The following is a 24,113-nucleotide window of genomic DNA, read 5'->3' on the forward strand; positions in this document are numbered from 1 at the left end:
GACCCCCCCCCCCCCCCCCCTCCTCTCTCTCACAGACACAGACACACACACACACACACCACCCTGGTCGTCGGCTGCTGAGGAGTAGGACGCGTCCGGGTGGAGCAGCATCGTGGCGTGTGAGCGCTAGGGGCGGACTGTGGAAGAACGTGCGCGGGCGGCGGACTACCTCATGCGGACACCGTAGACACGCGCAGCGGCGGTCGGAGGGGGCAGACCGGCAGGAGCGAGCGGGAGGACCGAACGAGAGGACCGAGCGGGAGGACAGGGAGCGGGACCCATGGAGGACTCGGAGCCCGCGGAGGACGGCTTGCTCGCGGGCTTGCGGTGGAACCGCAGCGCACGGGACCAGGCTCAGCTGAAGCACAAGATCCGGGACCTCCCGGGGCTGCTGAAGCACGGGCTGCACCTGCGGAAGAAGAGCGTGAGTGTTCCGGACCGATACACATTAACGTCACCTTTTCAACCGTGACACCCCCCCCCCCCCCCGAACCCCCCCCAAGACACCGCTGTGTGCCGCGAGCCCGTTTCGTAACCCCGTCACGACTCAGGTCACGAGCATTACTGTCGCAGAGGCTGTGTGTGTGCGTGCGTGCGTGCGTGCGAGCGAGCGCGTGGGTGCGTGTGCGCGCTACATCGAAAATAACTAGATTTGCTGTTACACCTTCACACTCAGGTCGCCAAGGCAACACCACCTGCACAGCGCATTCGCCACACGCGCTCTTTTATCTGATGTTTTATTTCAATTGGTCCCCATTTTGCTGGTAATTCACGTGTAGAAACAGTGAAAACGCTACTAGGAAAATCTCAAGGTGATGCCTACCTTCGGGTGTCCGTTTTTTTCAACCCACCATCCAGAACTTGTGTTTTTTTCTCAATACGAATTCATATAAAGGAGGAATGCCGGAAATCCTCACATGCCTCAAATGTTTTGTTACGTATTCATGTAACAACTAATTAGTTATACAAATTGTTTCAGCTCTACCAGTTAATAAAGCTAACCTTCCTGTCCAAATGGGGGGAATTTGTAGAACTATCAACAACAAAAAAATCCATCTCAAGGGCCCTTTGGTTGTGTTAGTGATCATTGGTCTGGTAAGCAGTAAGTGTGAGTGCGACTCACACGTGTTCCCTGATGTGGAACGAACACTCGTGACAAGCCAAACATCCACCTGCAGTGTCAGCGCTGCTCGTCTTCATCATCACCGGTGGCAGCCGGGAGAAGATGTGTCCCTGACGGCCTCTGTGGGAGTTAGGGACAAAGTGCCGACACTTCCAATCCCACTCGGGCAAAACGTGCTAAATTTATGCCACATTTGTGATGAAAAGACACTTTGGGAGGTGAACTCGAGCAGTTTATGTTGTGTAGCAATTTTTTATTCTAAGCGGTGCTTAAAGGACTCACATTTTACCTGTCTGATAGATGCTATTAACAAATTAATCACAGGTAATCCTATAATAAACTGCAGAACAGAATATACAGATATGAAAGTCTAAATGAGATCAGACTAAAACCATAACAGATTACTTCATTATTGACTATTAAAGGTACGTCAAAAACACCAATCACGTAAGGAACTGGCTCCCTCTTAAAATAACAATAGAGAATACAGAGTTGAACAAATGTTACTGTGCATGTGCACGTGTGGATGAGTGTGATGAGGCGTAGGGAGGTGGTGTAAAGGTATGGCTGTTCTGTGCACACTGCTTCTCTCCAGACACTAGCAGCTGGCTACGCTTCACCGCGCACGCTCGATTTTATATGCATGTACCCTCCAAAAGGATGTGAGAGAGGAACTGTCATGGACGGTTCGCCTGCACACATTTGACCTTTTCTGCATGCATAATATTGGGCTTTTTTGGAGGCAGGGAGGGAATATTTGGGGTGAAAAAGCATGTGACATAAGCAAGTTTTTCGCATTACCTCACGTTCGCCGACAGCTTCGGAAGCGGATTGAGTTGCACAGGGACATCGACCTGCAGCAGCCTGACCTTCTCTGTTGTGACTTGCTCTGGCAATCATCCCTTCGTTGGCCGCGATTGAGAAACGAAGGAAATCACTTTTCGACTTTCAGTTACACGTTCCAGGATGCTCTGCAGGGAAAGCACCCACGTGGAAGATCACACCAGGGAGATGTTGGCCAGTTTTCTTTCCTCGGCCTCACCGCCAACACATTTGACAAAAGCCAAAGTCACTTAAGAGAGACGGATGCTGATCTGGAACCCAGAGTCGGCCTTTTGAAACCGGTTTTACTGGACACTGTTAGTTCTTCTACACCATGAAATAAGAAAAACCAGTGTGGGACGTGAGACTGAACATATAGATACATATAACGTTGCCAAACAGAGAAAAATAGCCAAACACAAAGGCATTCTCCAGCATGACGCCGTGTGTGGGTTTGTTGGGCAGCAGTTGCTGGTTCAATGTGTCTGCATTTTGAAATGCGAGCGAAGAAATGACTCATAAACAATTGGAATTACGCAACGGCACATTTTTTCACAAGCACCCGAATCCTTGTGCCTCCTCGATGGAATCATGCCATTTTGTTTGAGTGGTTTTTGGTTTTCAAGGCGGCCCACACAGTGGAAATTCTACCGCTGCCTCCATATTATATCAGATTCTTCATTTTTTTTAATGACATTTTACAACACACTTTACAGTTCGTTGCTCAAAACATACAATTTGGGGCGTCTGATGTGATTGTTACAGTTATAATGTAAGCTTGAAGACTTCATGGACACTTGGATGATCGTTGGTGGGGTTCCTCTGAGGATTATCTCCTTTTTCGCGTTATGCAGTCAGCAAAACAGTGGCTTGTGATGTATTTTTTAGGTCTCCGAGCAATATTTCACATCCATAACTGCATTATCCATTGAAGTGAGGGGTAGAGAGAGATGTTCAAACCTTGTTTAAACAACACTCCAACTCACACACATTGAACCGCTCAATGTGACTGAAAGGATCAGCATTGAGAGACGTACGCTCATACTACTTCAACAGGCTGCATGATAACGCAACTGAGTTTACGTAGAATTAGTACGTAGATGGTACATGAAAACATGTTAGGGATCCGAAATCATTAAAGTATCTAATAACGGTCCCAATATTCATTTTCTAACAAGCAAATGGTGAAACAACACGATACACTCCTGAAAGGAGTCTGTTAACACCGAGTACACAAATCACTGACGTGTTGAGAAGGCAAAGGTCGTGCGCGCCGGCAGGTGGGTTAGTTAACACCTTTAATGTGTGTGTGAGCGCGTGTGTGTTTGTCTACTTGTGTGTGCGTCCATTCAGCTGCTTTGATGTCTCCATTTTGATTTCCTTGTATGACGAATCTGTCGAGGAGTCGACAGGAGCTTAGTGTGAGTTAATGTGTGTGTGTGTGTGTGTGAGAGAAACCGTGCTTCAGCTCTTCACTGCTCAGCAATCTAATCTGAGCGTAATCCATTTCTTGCAGATAATGACCTCTCTCTCTCTCTCTCTCTCTCTCTCTCTCTCTCTCTCTCTCTCTCTCTCGGCACACTTTAAAGTCACCACACAGAGAAGCCTGTCAGCATGCTTTCTCTCTCTCTCTCTTTATCGCTCTCATGCCTCCTCATTCACCTCCTCTTCCCTTCAGCCGCTCTCTCCCGGCCTCCGGTGTACTGACAGCAGCAGTAGACCCGGTGATGGAGGAGCGCTGAGACAAAGAGCAGCGACGTGGCCGGAAAGACACGTCTTTCGTCGCGGGGCGCAGTGTGAACGAGGCTCCTCCGGAGGTGCTGTGTGTGTCTCCACGCCTGTTTGCGAGGAGAGACGATGGAGAGAGCTGTGTTCAGCAGACCGGGAGGCAGACAGAGAGAGAGAGAGAGATGGAGGGATAAGATAGGGCGACCAAGACAAAAGGGGGAAAGAAGGAGAGGGAGACAGAGAGATAGCGAGAGTCAGAAACAATCTATTTAGTCTGCGCGTCTCGGCTGGCTGGTGTGCTCTACTTAACCTCCAGTCCAAACACTGCCGTCACACACACACACACACACACACACACACACACACACACACACACACACACATGCACACACACACAGACCAAAAAGAGCTTTCATCTTCACTGATATCTCGGGGGCCGTCCACCCGGAGCTGCTGCTTTTTAACAGCCAAAAAACTCCGCTCTTTTGAAAATGTTTTCCAGCGTGGATTAATCTGCAACCCCAGCTGTGCGTTTTATTGCAAATGGGAAGAAAATGTGTTTTTGCACTCTCTGTCACCCCGAGCTCTTTCTGTGATCTCCCGCTTTAAATAATAAGATTTGCGCTGCAACCGATGATGACTTTCTAGAGACGTGCCTAGTCGAACATTACTCTTTCTGACTTAGCGCATAATGCTTCAGGTATCGGATACCATTATTTGTAGGAATGACCTAATGTAAGGTTTATCTAAAGACATATGCAGAAAAAATAATTCACAATATAGATATAATATATATATAGTTACCTAAGAGCCACAGTTCTCATGCTAAGCTGCTTCAGCGTTACATATTTGATGCACACGTATGTTGCGGGCCGGGGGGTTTGCTGCTGTGCATTCCTGCACACTGATACAGTCACTCGCCGCTGATGATGATGATGATGATGATGTTCGTGTGCCTGCGCGTATCCTCGCTTGCGTCTGCGTTTGTGACATCCCAGGCGCTCTGATGAGGATCACACACACACACACACACACACACACACACACACACACACACACACACACGGCTCTGCATACCCTCTAATCCTCTCGTTCAATTACTCGCAACTCCAAAGACGCGCGTTCCTCTCGCTCTCTGTCTTTGTCTCGCTCGCTCTTCCTCTTCGGCGCGATTACAGTGAAAAGGGTTTCACTGCCTCGTCGCTTTCCCGCGCTCATATCCCCTGTCACATATTCATAGGCCGTTGTGATTTGTTCATCGTCCCTCCCCTCTTTCTCCTCTTGCGCATTGACTTATTCATATTTCCTCATCTACATCTGTCTCCCTTGGATGCCGAGGTGCTCTTCATTTTTTGTTTCATCATTCGATCTCTATCTCGCGGTTCGTCTTTGGCTCGTATTCCCGCGAGGGTTCACCGACTGGGCTCGCGCACCTGTTGCACTCTTCTTGCATGAGGCTCTCGCTGGTAGAAGTTGAATACCTCTGCATTGCAAGAGGGACAGACATTGCTTGCATTCAAGCTGTTAAAAGGGTTTCCTCTAGCTTTGGTGGAGGTTTTGGCAGAGTTTTCCTTGTATTACATGAATTACGTCATAGATTTCGGTCCCCGTCATTGTGTAGTGAGTGTGGTCGTGTTGCCTCTCACACCCGACTGCATCACAGCTCACTTTAAATGAAGAAGAGGGCTCAAAATGGCTTAATGTAGCCCACACAAGTCAGTTAAAGATGCCGATTGGTGAGATGTACAAAATATTTGCACTGTATTGTTAACGTGAATAAGTATTACCTTTGCTTTGTTGTCTTAATGAAGATTATTTTGTATTTTGCTGCCTTTGTTCAAAGTTTCAAGGTCTGCTTTCCAAGGTACTTTTCAAAAGCACCTTTTTACAGATTTGAAATATGTCCCGGTTGGAAAAAAAAGAAACGGTTTTAAAAAATCACACATTTTGCGGCGGCCGAATTTCCATGGATCTGCCTGCGTTTCGGGGTGCTGCCGGCGTGCACAATGGCTCACTGTTACGCTGGCAGTGCTCATTGGGGCACTTGAACAGAGACACCATTAATCAGCACCTGTGTCTTTTCTACTGCCGACGAGAGGGAGAATGTCTCCTGGGAAGAAGGAGAGCAGTCGGCTCGCCAGCCACTGATCCTTTAGGTGTGTCGGGTGTGAAGGTGGTGAATATTCATGCCGCAGTCATTCTCTGCTTTTTTTCTTTTTGTTGATTCACGTTACATTCAATTGGGAATTGTTGTGTTTGACTTGAAAGAGTCTTTGTCCGTTGATCGGTGTCATAAAACCTATTCAACCATCCAGTGGATCGGTGTTGTAAAACAATAAAACAAGGAGGGTAAATATTTTTTGGAGACTGTAGATTTCCTTGCATGGCTAACGGCTTTTTAGAAAGATTTAAAGGACTGTAGTTAAATGTTTAAAAAAAAGTATCTTACATTGGTGCAGATGCTTTCAGCTGGTACAACATTATTATGATGCTGGAATGTGTGATTCAGCACTAAACATTCTGTCAGTTGCATAAAAGATGTTAATAATTTACATCCATTTTGTGGTTGGGTTGAACAATTTTTGAGTCGAGTTTGTCGCCAAGAATTATGATCTCGTGAATCATTGGGAGCAATCTTTTATATCATCGGAAGACAAGCTAAGACAAAGCGTCAGTAAACCGCATCACACTCACTGTGACGCTGCGGTGAAATAAAAAACAGACGTGTGCAAGGAGGGCTGCTTCCGATGTCATCAAACGATCAACTTTCATCTGTTTTCCGAGAATGAGTGTGGCGCCGCATCCAGCCCCTCTGGCACCGTAATAATCCCAAAAGATTATGAGTGTATTTCCTGGCGGGGGAAGCAGAGGTGTGGTGACGACACCCAGGTGAAAGATCTACGTATTACGCTGACTGTTGTATTGAGACACTTAAACTGACAACTCTACCGGTGTGAGGAATTGAATAAATGAATGTTGACTTTTTAAGTGGTAATCTTTAGAATTAACCATGAAAGGCCGGGTTCTTTAAGGTTTGGCAAAGTCTCGTGCAGTATGAACATTTGAACAATGGTTGCTGTTGAGCAGAACCTGACTGATGGTGAAACTGGTCCTTCGCATCTCAGAGTCTTGTTTGTTCAGTGTATTTACTGTGTGTGTCATTGTGTGTTGCCGCTGACAGCTTGTGTGTATTGCGTTTCAACAGCAATCACCTGACACTATCCCGGGACCGAGCAGCGGCCCTCCAGTAAACAAGGTAAGGAAACACACACACACACACACAAGTGATGTCATCTTTTCAGCCAAAGTGTGTTTGTTTAGCCCCAATATAGGTGACATCAGCGGCGATATTATCTTGGGTTTTTCATAAGCTAGTTTCCCCTACTGCACACACGCTGTAGGGAGAGTCTTAATTAGACATGCATCACCATAATGCGGTTTAGCAAATATCTGGTGCCTCAACTTTGACAAGGCCTCAGGGTGCCAATGTCTTGCTGCGGCATATTTCTCTTTAAACACGGAAAACAGCTTGAGAAGTGTGAAGCGGGTAAAACACCTGAGCACGTTTTGTCCGGCGCGTTTGCACGGAAGAAGCAATTTATGAATTCAAATCACATTTTCTGTCATTATCATTCGTGCAAATGTTGGTCCGCATGCTGTGTAGCGAGATAAGACCCCTGAGTTTGCTCCCAAAAGGCTGTTTAAACTTTTGTTCATAATTGCCAACGCAGCCTGCACAGCAAAAATGCTTGCAAGAAAAATAAATGCGCGCACACGATGCAGATTTTGTACGAGACTTATACGCTTGACCTCTGCGTGTAACACAATACAATGCAATAATTTGAAGGGTAATTTCTGCTTTAATTATGGACATGGCAGCTTCACATTTAACTACGATCACAATCAGGTTCTCAGTCCCGTCGGCATACATGTACCTGGGAACATTCATCACTTGTCTTGTTTAACAAGCGTCAATGGCGGGATTCTCGCAGGGAGTGTGGACACGGGCCGTGTTTCAATCCTCAGGGGGAAAGAGACGGAGTCGCCCTTGCGAGCTCGTCAATGACACCACGCAAGCGCTCTGCGCTCTCACGCGTTCTAAATAATGTTGGTTTACAATTGTTGTCATTTTACTCGGGTGTGTTTACTCGTAGTGCTCAGATTTTGATTCAAATGCTTCTCTGTGTGTGTCAGTCGTGTTCCCAGAGTTTTCCGTGTGCCGGTCGCGCTGTGAGGAACGCCTTCCTCTCTCACGGGCCGTACCCGGCTAAGGACAAGATACACCTGGCCAGAATCATACGGTACGCTGGTCTCTGTGTTTGTGTGTCAGAAATGAATCGATGTATCTGGCTAAGCATGTGCACTGCCCCCCCCCCCCCCCTCCTCCCCTCCGTGCCGATTGGCCGGTCCAGTAGTTTCATGCAATAGGCGGAGCACATGGTGCTCCAGGAGTACCTGCCCTCTTACGCAATATCTACTGTGCATACAATGAATATCTGGACACAAAATATAAATATATAGTCTTTAAATATAGTCTATATAGTCTATAAATATATAGTCTATACTCTAACAGTCATCGCATGTACGGCCACACAAACATACACACCCACGCACAGGCACAAGGAGTTTATCCGGTCGGATTCAATGTACTCAGAGGAAAAGGCTTAGAGAGGACTAATGAATAATCAATGGGTATTGATCAAATAAAAAAAGACCCGCTTTGTGCTGAGGAGGAAGAGTGTGTGCGTATGTTTACCTTAACACTGTGTTAGTTTGCTGGAAATGTGTGTGTGTGTGTGTGTTCTAACAGGCGCAGCTACGTGGGCGTGGAGCTGGTGCAGTGGCTGTGTGAGCAGTGTGTGTATGTGCGCTGCCGGACCACCGGTGTGCGCGTCTGGCAGGTGCTGCTGGAGCTGGGAGTCCTGCTGTCGGGTAAAAACACGACCCCAAATAAAAACACACACACACATTCACGAACACACTAACATGACTGGAGGTTGTTCATCGTCCCCTTCCTTTGACCTCGGCCTCAATTTCTTTAAATGTATCCGAGAGCCCCAACACTAAGTTAACAGCCAGTTTAGACGCACTAAATGATGATGAACTGAATATACTATCTCTACATGGCTGAGTGTGCTATGGGTGACACGTCGTAAAAACATCAACAAATATATAAACATTATGACTCACTCGCCATTCTTCACGTATTGATTATGACACAGGATGGCTGAGCAGAAAAGCATAGATGTCACTGTAACGACCTCTTTATAAACAGTGTACGGTCATTACACTCGTCTTCTGTGTGTCTTCTTTCTCCAGTGGACCAGCGGGTGATGTTTTCAGATTCCAACTCTTACTACCAGTTCAGCTTTGAGGAGTGTGACTCCGCCTCCTGTGACTTTCGCTCCAATGAGGGGGAGTGGCCGGAGGCGGTTAGGCTCCTCCTTCAACTCGCCCCGTACATCCAGTTCCGCTCTGGGGGCGGGGCCAACAGCCCGTAAGTGTCCAATAAATTCAGATTGTGATGGCCGTCAAGGTTGAATAAACACTTGAACTGATTTCCTGTTGTAAAATGTGTTGCGCAGCAGTTTAATTTTTAAAATAGAGCACAACACCTCATCCTGAGGTTGTTAACAATGTTAAAAAAGCACCCAAATACAAGCGTTCTTACTAATATAATAATTATATATTAAATATAATAAATATTTATAGAACCAAAATGCATAATAAATGTATTGTTTGTATCATTTTGTTTTAATAAAGAGAACAACAGCACCGTTGACAACAACCCCCTGTGGAATGAAAGCACAGCCTGTTTGGAACATATTGAATATTCAATAACAGTTTGATTAGTTGTTTGAATTTTAAATAAGTAGTGACAGGATGAACATACGGATGGACATTATTAACAATATTCATATTTTGTAAAGACAAGTTGATGGTTTTTACTCCTCACTGGGTCCCTGTCATAAGAGCCAGCATGTTAAACTGTTACAGAACAATGATCTCAGTCGAGGGTGAACGTGACAAACTTAATAATAATAATATCTGGATGATCTCCATTGACCTGAAGTTAAAGCTAGTTGCTCGTATAAAATACCCGAGCAGCTAATGGGAACAGCGTTCCCATTTCGATATTTGATTGAGGTCATTTGTCTGTCTGATGTTTTAACATGACAAATGACAGGGTGTGTTTTTGGTGGAAGTGTGCGCGTGTGTGTCTGTTGTGCAACGTAATATACGCTCCCACATGCACACTATTTCCAAAAATCATCCCCAATTCCCAGCTTTTAATATCTATTCCGTCTTTTAAATCCGGAATCTAATGCACAAATGCACACACACACACAGACGCACGCACACGTAGACGCACACATTCAGCATGCAGAGTGGTGTGAGCCTTGGTTTCCTGTGTGTGGGATTCCAGCTGAGGCTGCCACTGAACTCAATCCGTCACTCAGAGAGAGAGAGAGAGAGAGAGAGAGAGAGAGAGAGAAAGGGAGAGGGAGACGGGCAACAGAAAATATAGCCCACATATGGAGATTACGAGAACAAGAACACACGTCAACTGTGTCAACTTGAGAAAGTGTATTTGCAGACACCAGGGAGAGAGCACGACAGCGAGGAGAATTGAATGTCATGCTTAATAATGTGAATCTGCTGTAACCTTCTGTACGCACCTCCATGTTACTTTCTATGGAGTGGAAGTCAGGATAGTCCACCCGAGAGGTTCCACAGCGTGCTCAGGATTGGGGGGAAGAGGTGGTTGTTCTTTGCCTCATATTAGCACGTCAAACATTTGGTAGGTTTTTCGTCCAACGGAGACTTGGGGAGATACGGTAAAAGAAAAGGTGCAGTTCTATTTCTGAAGATGAGACACAGAAAATGTCTCACTATCATCATCCATCACTTCGACCACGCGTCTCTCTGAAGCCCCGCCCCTTCACGATGCATTGGTTGATTAAATGATCCATTAGTTAAGAGCTAATAAAATGCAGTATTTAAAATAAAAACCCAGCAGTGTGCACAGTCAAATGTTTGTTTAACCACATACATTTTTAGTGCATTTAGAAATACCTGATATATGGTGTGTGTTCGTATCGGCGCTCTTCTTATCGTTATTAGCTTGCATGTTGGGTTGTTAACCATTTTCTTATTTTGGAAGGGGGCTGATGAATTATGTCTCTCTGTCTCTCGCTGTAGTTTAATCTAATGAGGCAAGCTATAAATTGATACCGAGGACTTGATAGGGCGACATCGCTGACTGGCCTCCCGCCGGTGATTTCGACTTTAGTGAACAAAAACAGCAACACACTGCTAATTAAATGGCTTATCTCGTCTGCATCATGTGTAGAAGTTGTTTCAGTGCGAGTGCCGTTATTCACTTAGTGTCAACACCGCCGGCGTGTCTCAACGGACTGCTGTGTCTGAGGGATGGGATTTGGTACCAGTAGGCGCAACGTGGTCATTAAAGTTGATTAGTTTATTGTTCAGGGTTCAGCGTTCTCATGGTTTTCTGAATCTTAAAAGTTAACTGAGACTTGAGACAGTATCATATATAATTATACAAATACAAAAGAGTCTCTCTCTCCCTCTCTCCCCCCGTCTCCATCTGAAAGCAATTCTGTTTCAATTTACTGAGCTTTATTGGCAAGTGAGTGTCTCATTCTTTCTGTTCCTGTGTGCCTCGCATTACAGTAAGGGCAAAACATGCATATATAGTGCTTTTTAGAAGTGCTGTATAAGGAAAGGGCATTAAAGTTTAACTATGAAAAGATGTCCAGCACACTGCCCATGCAGCAAAAATCTCCACATTTTTTAACTTTGAAGTGAGTGTAGTTTGTCACAGCGAGAATTGGTCACTATTCAGCACTTTAAACTCTCAACGCACTGATTTAAACACATAATGCAATTTAATACAATTCCTCTGTAGCACTTATTAGCCAAATTACTTACGGCTAAATATTAATCCTTTCTACCATCTTATGCAATAAACATACAATACAATAACATCTTTGACTAAAGTGTCAGCTTCGCAAATGCCAATTTTCTGGCAGCACTACTGCTTAATATTTGATCCACAGATCTTTTTACTTTATCTCCACATTAATGACGCACCGCTGCATAAAATAAACGGTACATTGACAGTAGTAGGCGGTGTTGTTAAACAGCATCTAGATTGCAAGTTGTCCTGCATTGGAAACACGGCGTTCTCTGATAACGTCGAGTGGGAAGTGCGGCACACAATACGACAACCGCAGCTTGGAAGGACACAACAACACACCTGCTCGCTTTGCATGTTGTCCTGGTTCGCCAAAGGGGGGGGGAGGGTGTGGAGGGGTGTGGGGGGTAGAATGCTGATGAACATCTGGGGCTGAAGAGGAGAGCAGCCAACCAGTCACTGGTTGTGAAGGAGCTTCCATCCTCCTTCTCACGTGTGCATTTGCCTTTTGTAGGCGCACACTAATTCTCTTTCAATACTGTTCTGCACTGCCTGATGAGTGGTCACACACCTCCCGCTGGGCCCGTCCTCCAGCCCTGATGTATTCAGGCTCATGGTGAGTCACCAAATTGCCAAACAAACGGCGGCCAGAGAAACCCTAATGACCCTGATGAGAATAACTGTAGCATGATGAGAAGACACTTTGTTCATCTCACAATCCGCTAATGGACAAAACAAAAAAAAGATACAAATGCTCAGCTTTGAACCGTAGACGACTTGATCATTTGCCCTTTGTGAGATGTTTGAGCATCAGCGTGGAGCCGTTTTCATTAGAAAAGAAAGCAGCAAACCGCGTCTATTGCTACTCTGAAAATGTGGTATTTCCACACTGGGTTAAGGCAGCTGTTGGTCCGCCGCTCTCTGTCCGTGTCAGAGCCGATAGCGGAAGTGTCAGGCTTCGGGCTACGTCTTATCGCCATCTCCCGCGCTTCTGCATCTATCATTACCTTATCAGATCACATGCGCACGGACACGCACTCGCACACACACTCGCACACAGTCCGATATTCTTCATCTTCTTTCCTCCACACTTATCACGAGTGCCAATAGGATCTGTTGATACAATCCAAATTGTATGCAAATTGATGTAGTCGAATGTGTGTGTGTGTGTGTGTGTATTTGCATGACTGAGAAACAGTAGGCGTATATCCTGTGAAGGTGAGGCAGTGTGCGGGAGACCGATCCAAACATGCTTTTGTAAGAGAACACATTAGGTGAAGGGCCCTCGGGTGCAGTCTGCCGCTGTGGAAGACAAACTCTAGAACCTCGGATTATTGCTGTGGGAATAACGCAGAGTTTACCCCAAAACAACCCCCTGTTTATATGACGCACACAAACACGCGCACACACAAACACAAACAAATGAAGTCATACTCAAATTGCATTCACGGATAAAAATACTCAAGTTGCATGTCTACATACATGCTGCATTGACGGGCAGACACACGAAGAGACACACTCACACGCAGCCTGCGTAACATCAATAGGAGGGTGTGTCTGGCAGCTTTTTTTAAATGAAAGCACATGAAAGAGAGTTGGGGGTTGCAGAGAAAGAAGCGCCGTACAAAGACATGCGCGCAGTGAAGAGTCAGAAAGACGGGGAGTATAAAACACCACTCTGCAGCACAGAATCATGTTCACACAGAAGATACTCACCTGCCTCATCTTCATACCTCCGCTGTTAATAGCTAGCCGATGATGTTGCGCATTCGCATTAAAGATGCTTAGTACAACATTGTACAACAATACACCAACATATATCTACTTCTTTTTCAATTCATTCTGCAATCAGAGTTACTACTGGTTTAGTCTCTGAGAAACCAGTAAGCAACCACCAGAAACCCTCAAGACAATTGGTGGAAATAGAAAAGTTGCTTCTATTAATTCAAGTCAATTTGACTTTAGATCTGTTTGTAGGCTGCAGTTCCGTTTTAGGGTACCAGGGGGCAGCGGAGAGAGGCCCAAAGCCCAGCAGCAAATGTATTTCTTGAGAGAGTCTTTGATCAGAATAATGCACATGTCAGTAAAGCTGTGTGTGTCTGTGCGTGTGTCTGTGTGTGTGTCCATCCAAGGTCAGAGGAGGACTCCGAAGGCAACCGGGACATCTGCAGTGAGATGCTGCAGATGAAAGCTCTTGAGAGGCTCACTTCTACGGTCCGTGTGTCAACGTATCATATTGCTGCTTCATTGACCATGTATAGATGTTTACATTCATCCCGTCAACTAACGCCTTCTCTCTCCGCCAACAGGTACAAAATGAGTTGGCGGCTGCTCTTGCCCGAAAGACTCGCAAAGCTTGTAAGTATACGTTTAAGCTGAGTTGCGTGTGCGTGCTTTCAGGCGAAAGCGTTGCCGGTGACACAGAGTGACAGCACAATGACATAAGTGATTTGACTCTGCTGGTGGTCGGTTGCAGTGTCAGAGCAGGACTCTGAGTCGACGGACACGAGCCAACAGGAGCCTCAGACACCCAGCGAGGAGAGCAGCCCGGTAATACACACACACACACACACACACACACACATGCATGGAAACACACTATAATAAATATCGTCTTCACAAAGCCTACAAGCCTGATCCTTCACTTTCAGTCCGATCCCGGTTTCCTGAGTAATCTGGACAGTGCGTAATCTTCTTAAAGTAGAACTACAATAGCCTAAGTAAAGCCAATCCAATTTAGGACAGATATCTCCGGAGGTATTAAATAAAGCTCATAGTTGGGCACAATATCAGTGCAGATAGTCATTTGGGGAATCGTTAAAGGGATAGTTTGGCTCTTTTTGAGGTGGGGTTGTTTGAGTTACTTAAACATAGGCAGTTAATTGCTATTTCCTTTTGAATGGTGGCTTTGGCGAGAACATTAATGAACACAACGGCTTCAGTTCTTTATCAGCAACGGCCGTCTCGTATTATGACCATAGCAACCATTTAAAGTGGTTTTACTTGTTTTAGGCGGTGGCCTTTCTTTGAGGCGGCTGCGATACGTTATTCTTCTGTTCTCCGTCGGCAGCTGAACATTATTGTGCTCATGTGCGCTAACTCCTTCCCACCTTCTCCAAGCTAAAGGCGCGCCGGCCGTCATCTATAATGCACCGGTACTGGATAAGTTCCACCTACACATGGAGTAGAGCGGGTGCGCCGGGAACCCCGTGTCAAAGTGTCCCTGAGCAAGACACTCGACCCCTAACTGCTCCCCGGGGGCTTTACGGCAGCACACTGCTCCGGGTTAAATGCAGACAACAATTTCCTGTATGTGTAAAAAAAAAAATGGATTCTTCTTCTACAAACTGTCTCTTCACAATAGAGAGTTTTGGACGACCTTTCCTTGTGTGCGGCGCGTACAAAAAAAGGAAAAGAGGCTTTGATAAAGACGGCACAGGAGTTCTGCATAAACATGAACATATATTTCACAGCCACCAAGAGACGTTCGGAGCATCAAGCTGAGAAACGATGCTGGAATACATGCAAAGCCGATGTTGTTCTCAACCCGCACACACATTTTGTCGCGGTGAATGTCATCATTTGGCGGAGCAGCGTGCGGCTCCACAGTTTACCCGCTTGTTGCAGGACTCTGCATTTGGAGGAGATTAATAGTGAATAGTTAATGGTGAAGCCTTTTCATAGCCCACGTAACCAGATTGCTGTAAACAAAGACCTGGATAAGGACCAGACTCCATGTGGCCGACGCATCTCATCCCCAACACGGGTTGGCTCGTTGGAACATCCGTAGTAACGGATCATAATTGTCTTGTTCTGACTACCTCGCTCGCTGGTAAAGGTCACCGGGGGGCAGGTTGTGTGTGGACGCGCGTGGGCCTCCATGAAATGGCTGCGTGCAGAAAATGAGGTCAGAGCAGAGTGCTGAGGACGGCCTGTTTGCTCTCTGGTCCCATCTCTTTACAGCAGAAACCTCCTTTTATCCATCAATAATTCATTCTCTGATCACAGCAGAGAGAAGGAGAACAGGAGAAAGTCTGCTAGATAATTAAATATACAGTAATACTTTATAGTGCAACCGAAGAGTGATTTTCTCCTATCAAATTAGTGTTAAACGATTATAAGCCTGAAGTGTTGCAACTGTATTATTTTAGGACAGAAGAAGCATAAATATTCTTTTCTAAATTGAGGTTGATTACATCTTGGTTGCGCTGGGAATAGTCACACCGCTGCTGTGGTTTCCGTGTTCAGCCAAATCTATAATATAATCATTTCGCTGACACAGCTTTAATTTCAAATGAACATTTTCAATGCATTTGCAGCTTATTCAGATGTAGTAGCCGTTGCTTTGTTGCTGTACCTAAACATGACGACAGTGATTATTTCCTTTACATATAAATACATCCAATATCATGTTTTTTTCTTATTTTGGCTGCCGATGTCATAATCGGGTCATACTGTCAGCCGCTCGGGAAGCTGGTTAATATGTTTAACTATTCATGAGCCAAGATCAATGATATCTTCATTCGTTACAGCTATTTTGCTAATTCAGCTGCATTAATACGCAGCCTCAGACGGTCTGGTTCCCTCTATCTCTCTCTCTCTCGATCAGTTGGAACGTATAATTGCAATTCATTTAATTTCGATTGATATTAATACAGGTATTTATATACATTTACATGTAGATTTCCCGTGTTAGAGACAATCTGCTCCAAGAAACACAGACCTGGTATGTGAAGACAGCAGAGGGATTGCTCCAGCAGATATTACATTACATTACATTACAGGTCATTTAGCAGACGCTTTTATCCAAAGCGACTTACACTTTAAACCCATGGTGGCTTTTTCACATTTTTGCCCGGGGAGCAATTAGGGGTTAGGTGTCTTGCTCAGGGACACTTCGACATGGAACATGGGGCAGCCTGGACTCGAACCACCAACCTTTGTGCTTCACAGCACACCTTCTCTAACCCCTGCGCCACGACGACTCACCAGATATGAACATAAGGCCGTAAGATTGATCCTGCAATGAACCCTTTGAGGGTTTTGTGAAGCACCGCACATCACAGTACTGTTTTGGTTTGGTTTGACATAATGAGAAGGAGGATAATAAACCACACACAGCTACCACTTTAGTTTCAGTTATCCATCAGCCCACTGAAGGGTTTCGCTTTGTCACCAAAGAAACATTAAGGATACAATGGAAGAGAAAGGGAGATAGACGAAGACAGACGCACAATAAAAACACTTAAACAGGTTTATCTTGGAGGGGAAGTTGAACGCAGGTTAACAGGAAGTAGCCAGGAGCAGGGGGCTATGGCTCTGATATAATGTGTGTGTGTGTGTGTGCGGTCTTTCTAGCAGATAAGAGTTTTTCTCGTAAACAAAATGCGCGGGAGTATGTTATCATGTTGTGCGTGTGTGTGTGTGTTACCCTCTGTCACAACATGGCAGCGTGGGATAGATGAGCTCACAGGAAGCGTTAACTCTGAGCCAAATGCCCCTCATTCTACCTTCTCCTACTAGCAGCACACACACACACACACACACACACACACACACACACACACACACACACACACACACACATGCTTTCTGTCAAGGACGAAGCCGTTTAAGTTCTGCTCAGATCAGTTCTCCTCCATCTCGTTTGATCAAATCTGTTCTCTTTCATTTCTTTCGCTCTCCTCGTGTCCTCAGGTCTCCGGGTCGGCTGCCGTGTTTCTCGTTTAAGACGCCACTGTTAGATAATCACATTTACACACTTCCCATCTACTTCGGATGGTTAAAACAAGTCCCAACTGTAGAGGGGAGGAGACAGACACCACACACACACACACACACACACACACACAGCACACACACACACACACACACACAGCACACACTCTTCCCTCACAGACAGCACACTCCCGCCCACTTATGCTACTAATCACACACACTCACTCTTTCTCAGCCAGATCCTGTGACTCGCAGCAGTCGGACTGAGACAAAGAGAGAAGTGCAACAGATAAAACTGTAATAGATAAAAGGAAGAAGAGATCAGGAAGAATTAGAGCGAGAGAACAAGACAGGCGCGTTTCCTCTCATTCTCCTCATATAAAGGGGGCGAAGGAGGAACTTGTTGGAAGTTTTTGGATTATGCCCAAACTGCCTTCGGTCTCCGTTGGAAGAAAAACACTGAACTTTCTCCACGTCCACCCCACCAGCCCTCTGTGACCTCGTCTCCACCATGTCTTGGGACTGCGGCTTGAGATATGTCTTCATGCCACCTGTGTTGCAGCTGAGCGGGGTGTGTGCACTGCGTGATGGCGGCGGCGTTGGCGGCGGCGGCGTTGGCGGGGGAGGAACGGGGACCGTGTGCGGCCGCGAGGAGCTGACCGGCCGGCTGGGGCTGGAGGCCGTTCAGCGGCTGGCCAAGGACGGCTGCCGGCTGCTCCAGAACCACAACTACCGGGTGCCTGACAGGACCCAGGCGGTGAGTAGCACGCGCCGTATACTGTCATTACTGTCGCCACTTTGAAGCACACGCGCACGGGGCCTGAGCTACTCACAGGTTCAGGGTCAGGGGTCGGGTGAGAAAATCTTTATCAGTGCCGTCGCATCAATCTAAAGGACACATACAAACACACACACACACACACAGGTTTACAGCATGTCTGGTTACTTCTGTACATCTTCTGAGTACTTGAGGACATATCAGCTCACCGTCACTCTCACACACGCACAGATATCGTTGCACACGCACACGCAGAGCTTTGCCTTTTGCGTTTCACTGCAGATTAAATAACCACCGGCTCTCTGGCTCGTCTAATGTGGGTGTTAATGATGGCTTAGAGCAATGTGATCTCACAACCTTTTTACAGTCTGTAAAGTACTCTGCGTCTGTCCTCACCTGTGTGTGTGTGTGTTTGTGTGTGTGCGTGCGTGCGTGTGTCATGCACTGCTGCCGCTGCGGCAGGCTGCGTCAGTGGGTGAGTGGGGAATTAGGGAAGCGTTGTACTGTATAATCCCGCTCCACACTGCACCTGAGGGCAGGAAATGAGGCGAACGCAGTCTGATTTCCCCCTGCGTGTCCGTGTGTGCGTGTGCGTGTGCGTGTGTGTGGTTGTGAAATCTACCACATAGAAGAAACATGGCGAGTACCAGCCTCGGGGATTTTCCAGAGTGCACATGATTTCTCTTTCATTGCTTCCTATAAAAAAAGTAGAAAGATTTTATATCTTATAACAGCATTGCTTCTGTTTGAAAATACATTTAAATATTTATAGTGTTGTTAAAGCAGAATTGGGTTCAACTAGACGTCTCTTCAAACACCACATACAAAGCCTTTTAATTTGTAAAGCAATTTGCCCTCTTTAATAATATATGTAGTGTAATTTCAAGGCCAATCGAAATGAAAGGTTTTCTGGATAAGACTTTCCCTTCATAAGACTATTAGTATTATGATATTATGGTTTACTTTGGATCATGATAAATCATAATGACTTGTGGCGGGGATTAGTCCTGATCAGGAAGTTTCCCAATGCAAACATTTTGTGCCAAATTGCAGGACAATGTAAATGAAATGATGCATGACATATTGTAGTTTTTTAGGCGTTCATATATAATTAATCATGCTTTAAATAATTTTACAACAGCTAAATTAACAAGATAAAAAATGTTTGTTGAGCTAAACGTTATCTTTTCTTTTTTTTGAAGACAGATTGGAACTAAATTTTGGGGACAGTGATCATAAATTCATGTTGAGAGGTAAATAGCATAACGGCCGTGTGGTTCAAAGAGCCGTCACTCTGCTGATGCTATGTTAACGTTAGCATCGGAAAGTGTGCCATTTTATTACATAGATGCTTATGTATTTTTCTAATAGAAACAACACCGCATGCAGAGATCATTGATATGCGCACCTCCGTTTTCACATACTAATTGTCGGAGGTAGGGGAAAGCAAATTAAAGTCATGGTATTGCTAACAATAAAAAGTATTGATTAACATCACCCGGGGGCGGAGTGGTCATGACTGTGATGGCTCTACTGTGCCTCGCCGCTTAACAGTGCTTCGTTCTCCCGATGTCATCTCCTCATCATATGCAACATGTTGTTAACGTTAGGCCGTCCTATCATTTAAAAATCATGTTGCATTAAGCAGCACTTATGTTCCCCGAGGGCGCCAGTGGTCACAGTAAAAGTGTAAAAGGAAATCAATCAAAGGGCTCTCGCAGGCTGATGGGCTCAATAAGAGGCTCTTGTCTGATCCATATTCATTTCTGAAGGGGGGGTGGGGTGGGGGGGGGGGCATCGGAATGGCGTTTCTCAGTGATGCAGCACGAATGAAAGAGGACGGGTGATTATCATGACGTAACAAGCTCATGCTCCAGCTCAGGAAGCGAAATGTGGCAAAAACAAGACCAGTCAACTACCACCAAGACTAATCTCCTTTTACTAGGTTGTCATGGTGACTTCGTTTTTTCCATCACAGACATGCTCTGACAATCTGGTGAGGGCTGTTTCCATAGTGATGTAACTCCTGTGTCAGTGCGGTGCATCGGGTGCATCTCTGCCTTCTAATCACTTCAGACTCGCATCCGCACTTATTTGATTCAGCCATCGGAGTTTACAAAAGGTCAACCTGCACATGGGATTATGCAAGGTCACAGAATACAGGAAACACACAGACACACACACAGGCAGGCTTGTCTGGTCTCTTGTGTTACTTTCTAATCCTTGTGGAGAGGACTGCTCCTGTGTTTTCCTATCCCTATCAATTATGTTCAGGAATCAGACCCCGAGCTATCATAACACAGATACGGCATGGTCACTGTGAACACACACACACACACACACACACGGGAATACAAAGGGAACAGAGAGTGCTTCCTTTAGGCTTTCCGTTAGGCCCACCTTTCCTCTGTAAAATACGTCATTTTGTGTGTGTGTGTGTGTGTGAAGTTCATGCCCTCTGGTCTCTATTTTCTCTACCCAAATCTCTTAGGCATGAAGTTAGAGACAGAGAGAAAGCGAGAGAGAGAGAGAGCGAGAGAGAGAGAGAGAGAGAGATTTTTTTTTTTGATTTTTGAAAAACCTTTATTTTATATAAAAAAAAACAATTACAATCATTTCATCTCATTTGCCCGTCTTCTTGCTCAGGATCCTCCTCCGCCGGTCAGACGCCTCACTCAGTCCCATTTCCTCCATCCCTGGTGATCTTGAGGTTGATCTTCCTTAGTCGGAAAACCTCCTGCTGGGTGTAGTCTGCCCCACCCTTTTTCGTGCAGCCATGTCGAACGGAGCGCGCAAACTTCTCCAAGTCGGAGAAGTAGTCCTCCAGCTCCACTCCTCTCTGGTTCTTGGTGGTCTGCAGGAACGCTTTCATCTGCCCCACCCCGTGCCTGCTGGTGACCGTCCCCCCTGAGGAGACGCTGTCTTCAGAGGCCCACCCTGAAGAGGACCCTGACTCCACACCTCCCACCTTTCCTCTGCGCCCCCCTCTTTTTGCCCGAGAGCCTCCCCTGTTGGCCCTCGTCTTCCTCTTCAGGCGGGGGGCCTTAAAGTCCACCCCCCCCTCTTCCATATATTCCTCGCTGTCCGAGGTTCCACCTCGAAACGCTCCCCCACTACCAAGTGCCCCCATCCCCTCTTTCACTCGGTCACACACACCTGCCCGCTGGGCTACATTCAACCCCCCATCCACTCCGACATTCATCCCCTCTGACCCCTCACCCACCTGACCGACCGGCTGGCTCTCGCCCAATCCCACAGTCTCCCCCTCATCCACCTGGTCGCCCGGCTGGCCTTCACCCAATCCCACACTCACCCCCTCACCCATCCCCACAGACACCCCCTCACCCACCTGACCGACCGGCTGGCTCTCACCCAATCCCACAGTCTCCCCCTCACCCACCTGGTCGCCCGGCTGGCCCTCACCCAATCCCACACTCACCCCCTCACCCATCCCCACAGTCACCCCCTCACCCACCTGACCGACAGGCTGACCCTCACCCGTTGCCACACTTACCCCCTCAGCGACCGGTTGGGCTTCACCTATCGCCACACTCACCCCCTCACCCGTCCCTACTGTCACCCCCTCATCCACCTGACCGACCGGCTCGGCCTCACCCCCTCTCACACACATCCCCACATCCAGCGGAGCGGACGAGGGGTTCCTCTCCGGGCAACCCCTCGCCAGGTGTCCCTCTCCGCCGCAACGGAAACACCTCCCATCGTCCGATGTGGCGAACATGGCGTAGTCAAACCCCTCGATCCTCGCCTTAATCACCAGGTCGAGGGCCTGGGGTTTGGTGAGGACCATGTGGAGTTGTCTCCTGTGAGACACCACGTGCCTCATTAAAGGCGACTTGCAGCCCGAGGACAGCTTTTTAAGCGGGGACACCACCTTCCCATGTTTGGCCAGCTCCTCCAGCAGCACTCCGTCAGGGACGAACGGCGGAACGTTCGCCACCGTCACCCTGACGGCCGGCACCGCGAGCGGAAGAACGGGCACGTGCGCCCCGCGGACCACCACGCCGCTCGCCACCACCTCGCGCGCCTTCTCCACACTATCTACAAAAATGACCACCGCGCGGTTCATCCACGCGGCGGACTTCACGCTCCCGTGCCCAACCAACCCCCCCACGGCCAGACCGCAGTCCTCCACGGAGCACGCGAAGCCCGGCGCGAGCTTCACGCCGTGCTTCCGCGTCAGCCCCGTGAGGTCCGACATGCCGACCGGCTACAAACGCAGACAAAAACACATAAAAGGAAAGAAAAGTCACACGTACACACCAACACGCATTCACCCCACGAACCACACCAGAAACCACGCCGAAAAATACACGAGATAACAGATAGGAAACACATCCAAACAATTCACCTCACGCTCCGCACACTCAGCACTCCTTCCGCTCAGAGAGAGAGAGAGCGAGAGAGAGAGAGAGAGAGAGAGAGAGAGACTTGGCTTAAGCATGGTGCGGAGAGAAAACAAAAAAAGGAGACCGTGAGGAGGAAAGGAGGAAAGGGTGTTGATGTGGTGGGAGTGCAGATGGAGGAATTGGAAGTAGGTTTGGACCTCCTGAAACTCAAGTGCTCAACGTGCAGCCCGTAGTTTTAGAGCGTCGTCGGCTGCATAGCATAGTACCGGTTTTGCCTTCATGTTAAAGCCTGATGTATTTTGCTCAGACTTAAGAAACTAATGAATCAGTTCTTGACTTTCCAGCTGATGGATCTGGGCCCTTTTGGCTGAAGCCGGTTGGATTCGGACGTCTCCCTCACGCTGCTGTTGCGTTTATCACTTTTGCCAACACTCCTCCGCGTCTCTCGCTTTCTGTCTCGGCTTCTTGCCTTTCATCTCTTTCTTTCTGTTGCATAACTATCCGACACCTCCTCTCCACTGTATCCGAGTGCCTTCTTTGTATATTCTTACTTTTCATGGCTTGCATTCTTTCTCAGGCTAAATTCATGTTGACCCTTGGAGTTGGTGTTTGCACTTGACCACAGATTGTGTGTGTGTGTCTTTGTGGTAATAGGCATACAGTTTGCATAGTGGGAATGTGTTTGTTTCGGTTTATTTCCGGACAGCCTTTGATCACCAGTGTGTGTGTGTGTGTGTGTGTGTGTGTGCGTGTGTGTGTGTTGCCTTCCTCCGCGTTTTTGGCTGTAAGTTGTTTTTCTTGGCATCTGAGTAAAAAGTTTGAGTATCCAAAAAAATCAACCTCTGCAAGTGTATCAGGAACATCACAACATTTTCTTTGTCTTTTTTTATACCAGTTATGATAAGTTACATAATCTCTTTCTATTTTTCTAACATTTTGCTTTATAAGAAAGGAAAGGTCAGACGATTTACAGATTAGGCTTTCATGTTCATAATTGAAGCCTAGATGAAGCGGTGTAAGAGTACGTCCCCTTTGCACCGCATAGCCCCAAAACTCTTATAATCTTGATATCTTATCTGGCCCAAACTGTATTTAATGGCTTGCAGTGTCAGATCTCTTTACATCCGCTGTCCCTGGGTTATTTATCAGCTGAATGCATCACTGCCTTTTCTAATTCTTGTGAACATTTCATTTCAATCCGTTGGGACCTGCTGGTCTTTATGACACATGACTTTGTAATGCAGGGAAAATCAACATAGATGTTTGTCTTAAGTCAGTGCTAACTGGACAGGAGGAGGGAGACATTCACAATCAAGACATTTTAAAATGGCCGCAATGTACAATTTTAAATAAGCTGCTGTTATCTTACTAAGTGTAAGATGGTCGGGACAAGAGACTGTGCTGCGTTCAACACCTCTAGTTGTCATTTTCTGCTATTGCTCAGCATAGATAGAGGCTCTGCATTATTAGGCGAGTTCTTTTAACCCATAAACCATCTGAAAGCCCAAACAATACATTATTATAACATGGCAATAGGAATTAATAATGTTCTGTGTTGCCGTAGCAGGTGTTACTCATCATTCTCCTTCAGCTTTGAAACACGGACAGCCAACATTACATTACATTACATTACAT

The 24,113-nt window shown here is 46.6% G+C and overlaps 1 protein-coding gene across 2 annotated transcripts in view; it reads left to right on the plus strand.

The window, feature by feature from the left end:
- The first annotated feature begins 28 nt into the window (after positions 1-28).
- rapgef5a (Rap guanine nucleotide exchange factor (GEF) 5a) overlaps positions 29-24,113 on the plus strand; it is a 38,416-nt gene continuing 14,331 nt past the window's right edge. For both annotated transcript variants that reach the window (XR_013451024.1, XM_040188524.2), the window contains exons 1-9: positions 29-424; positions 6,879-6,929; positions 7,868-7,974; positions 8,484-8,605; positions 8,993-9,170; positions 13,748-13,829; positions 13,925-13,973; positions 14,092-14,165; positions 17,896-18,090. Coding sequence is in view for 1 of the 2 variants with exons in the window: in XM_040188524.2 (XP_040044458.2) it covers positions 281-424; positions 6,879-6,929; positions 7,868-7,974; positions 8,484-8,605; positions 8,993-9,170; positions 13,748-13,829; positions 13,925-13,973; positions 14,092-14,165; positions 17,896-18,090 (1,002 nt within the window). In the remaining variant the exon portion in view is untranslated. The remainder of the gene's footprint in view (positions 425-6,878; positions 6,930-7,867; positions 7,975-8,483; positions 8,606-8,992; positions 9,171-13,747; positions 13,830-13,924; positions 13,974-14,091; positions 14,166-17,895; positions 18,091-24,113) is intronic.

Source organism: Gasterosteus aculeatus, chromosome 10 (assembly GCF_964276395.1).
Source record: "Gasterosteus aculeatus chromosome 10, fGasAcu3.hap1.1, whole genome shotgun sequence".
Classification (NCBI taxonomy): Eukaryota; Metazoa; Chordata; class Actinopteri; order Perciformes; family Gasterosteidae; genus Gasterosteus; species Gasterosteus aculeatus.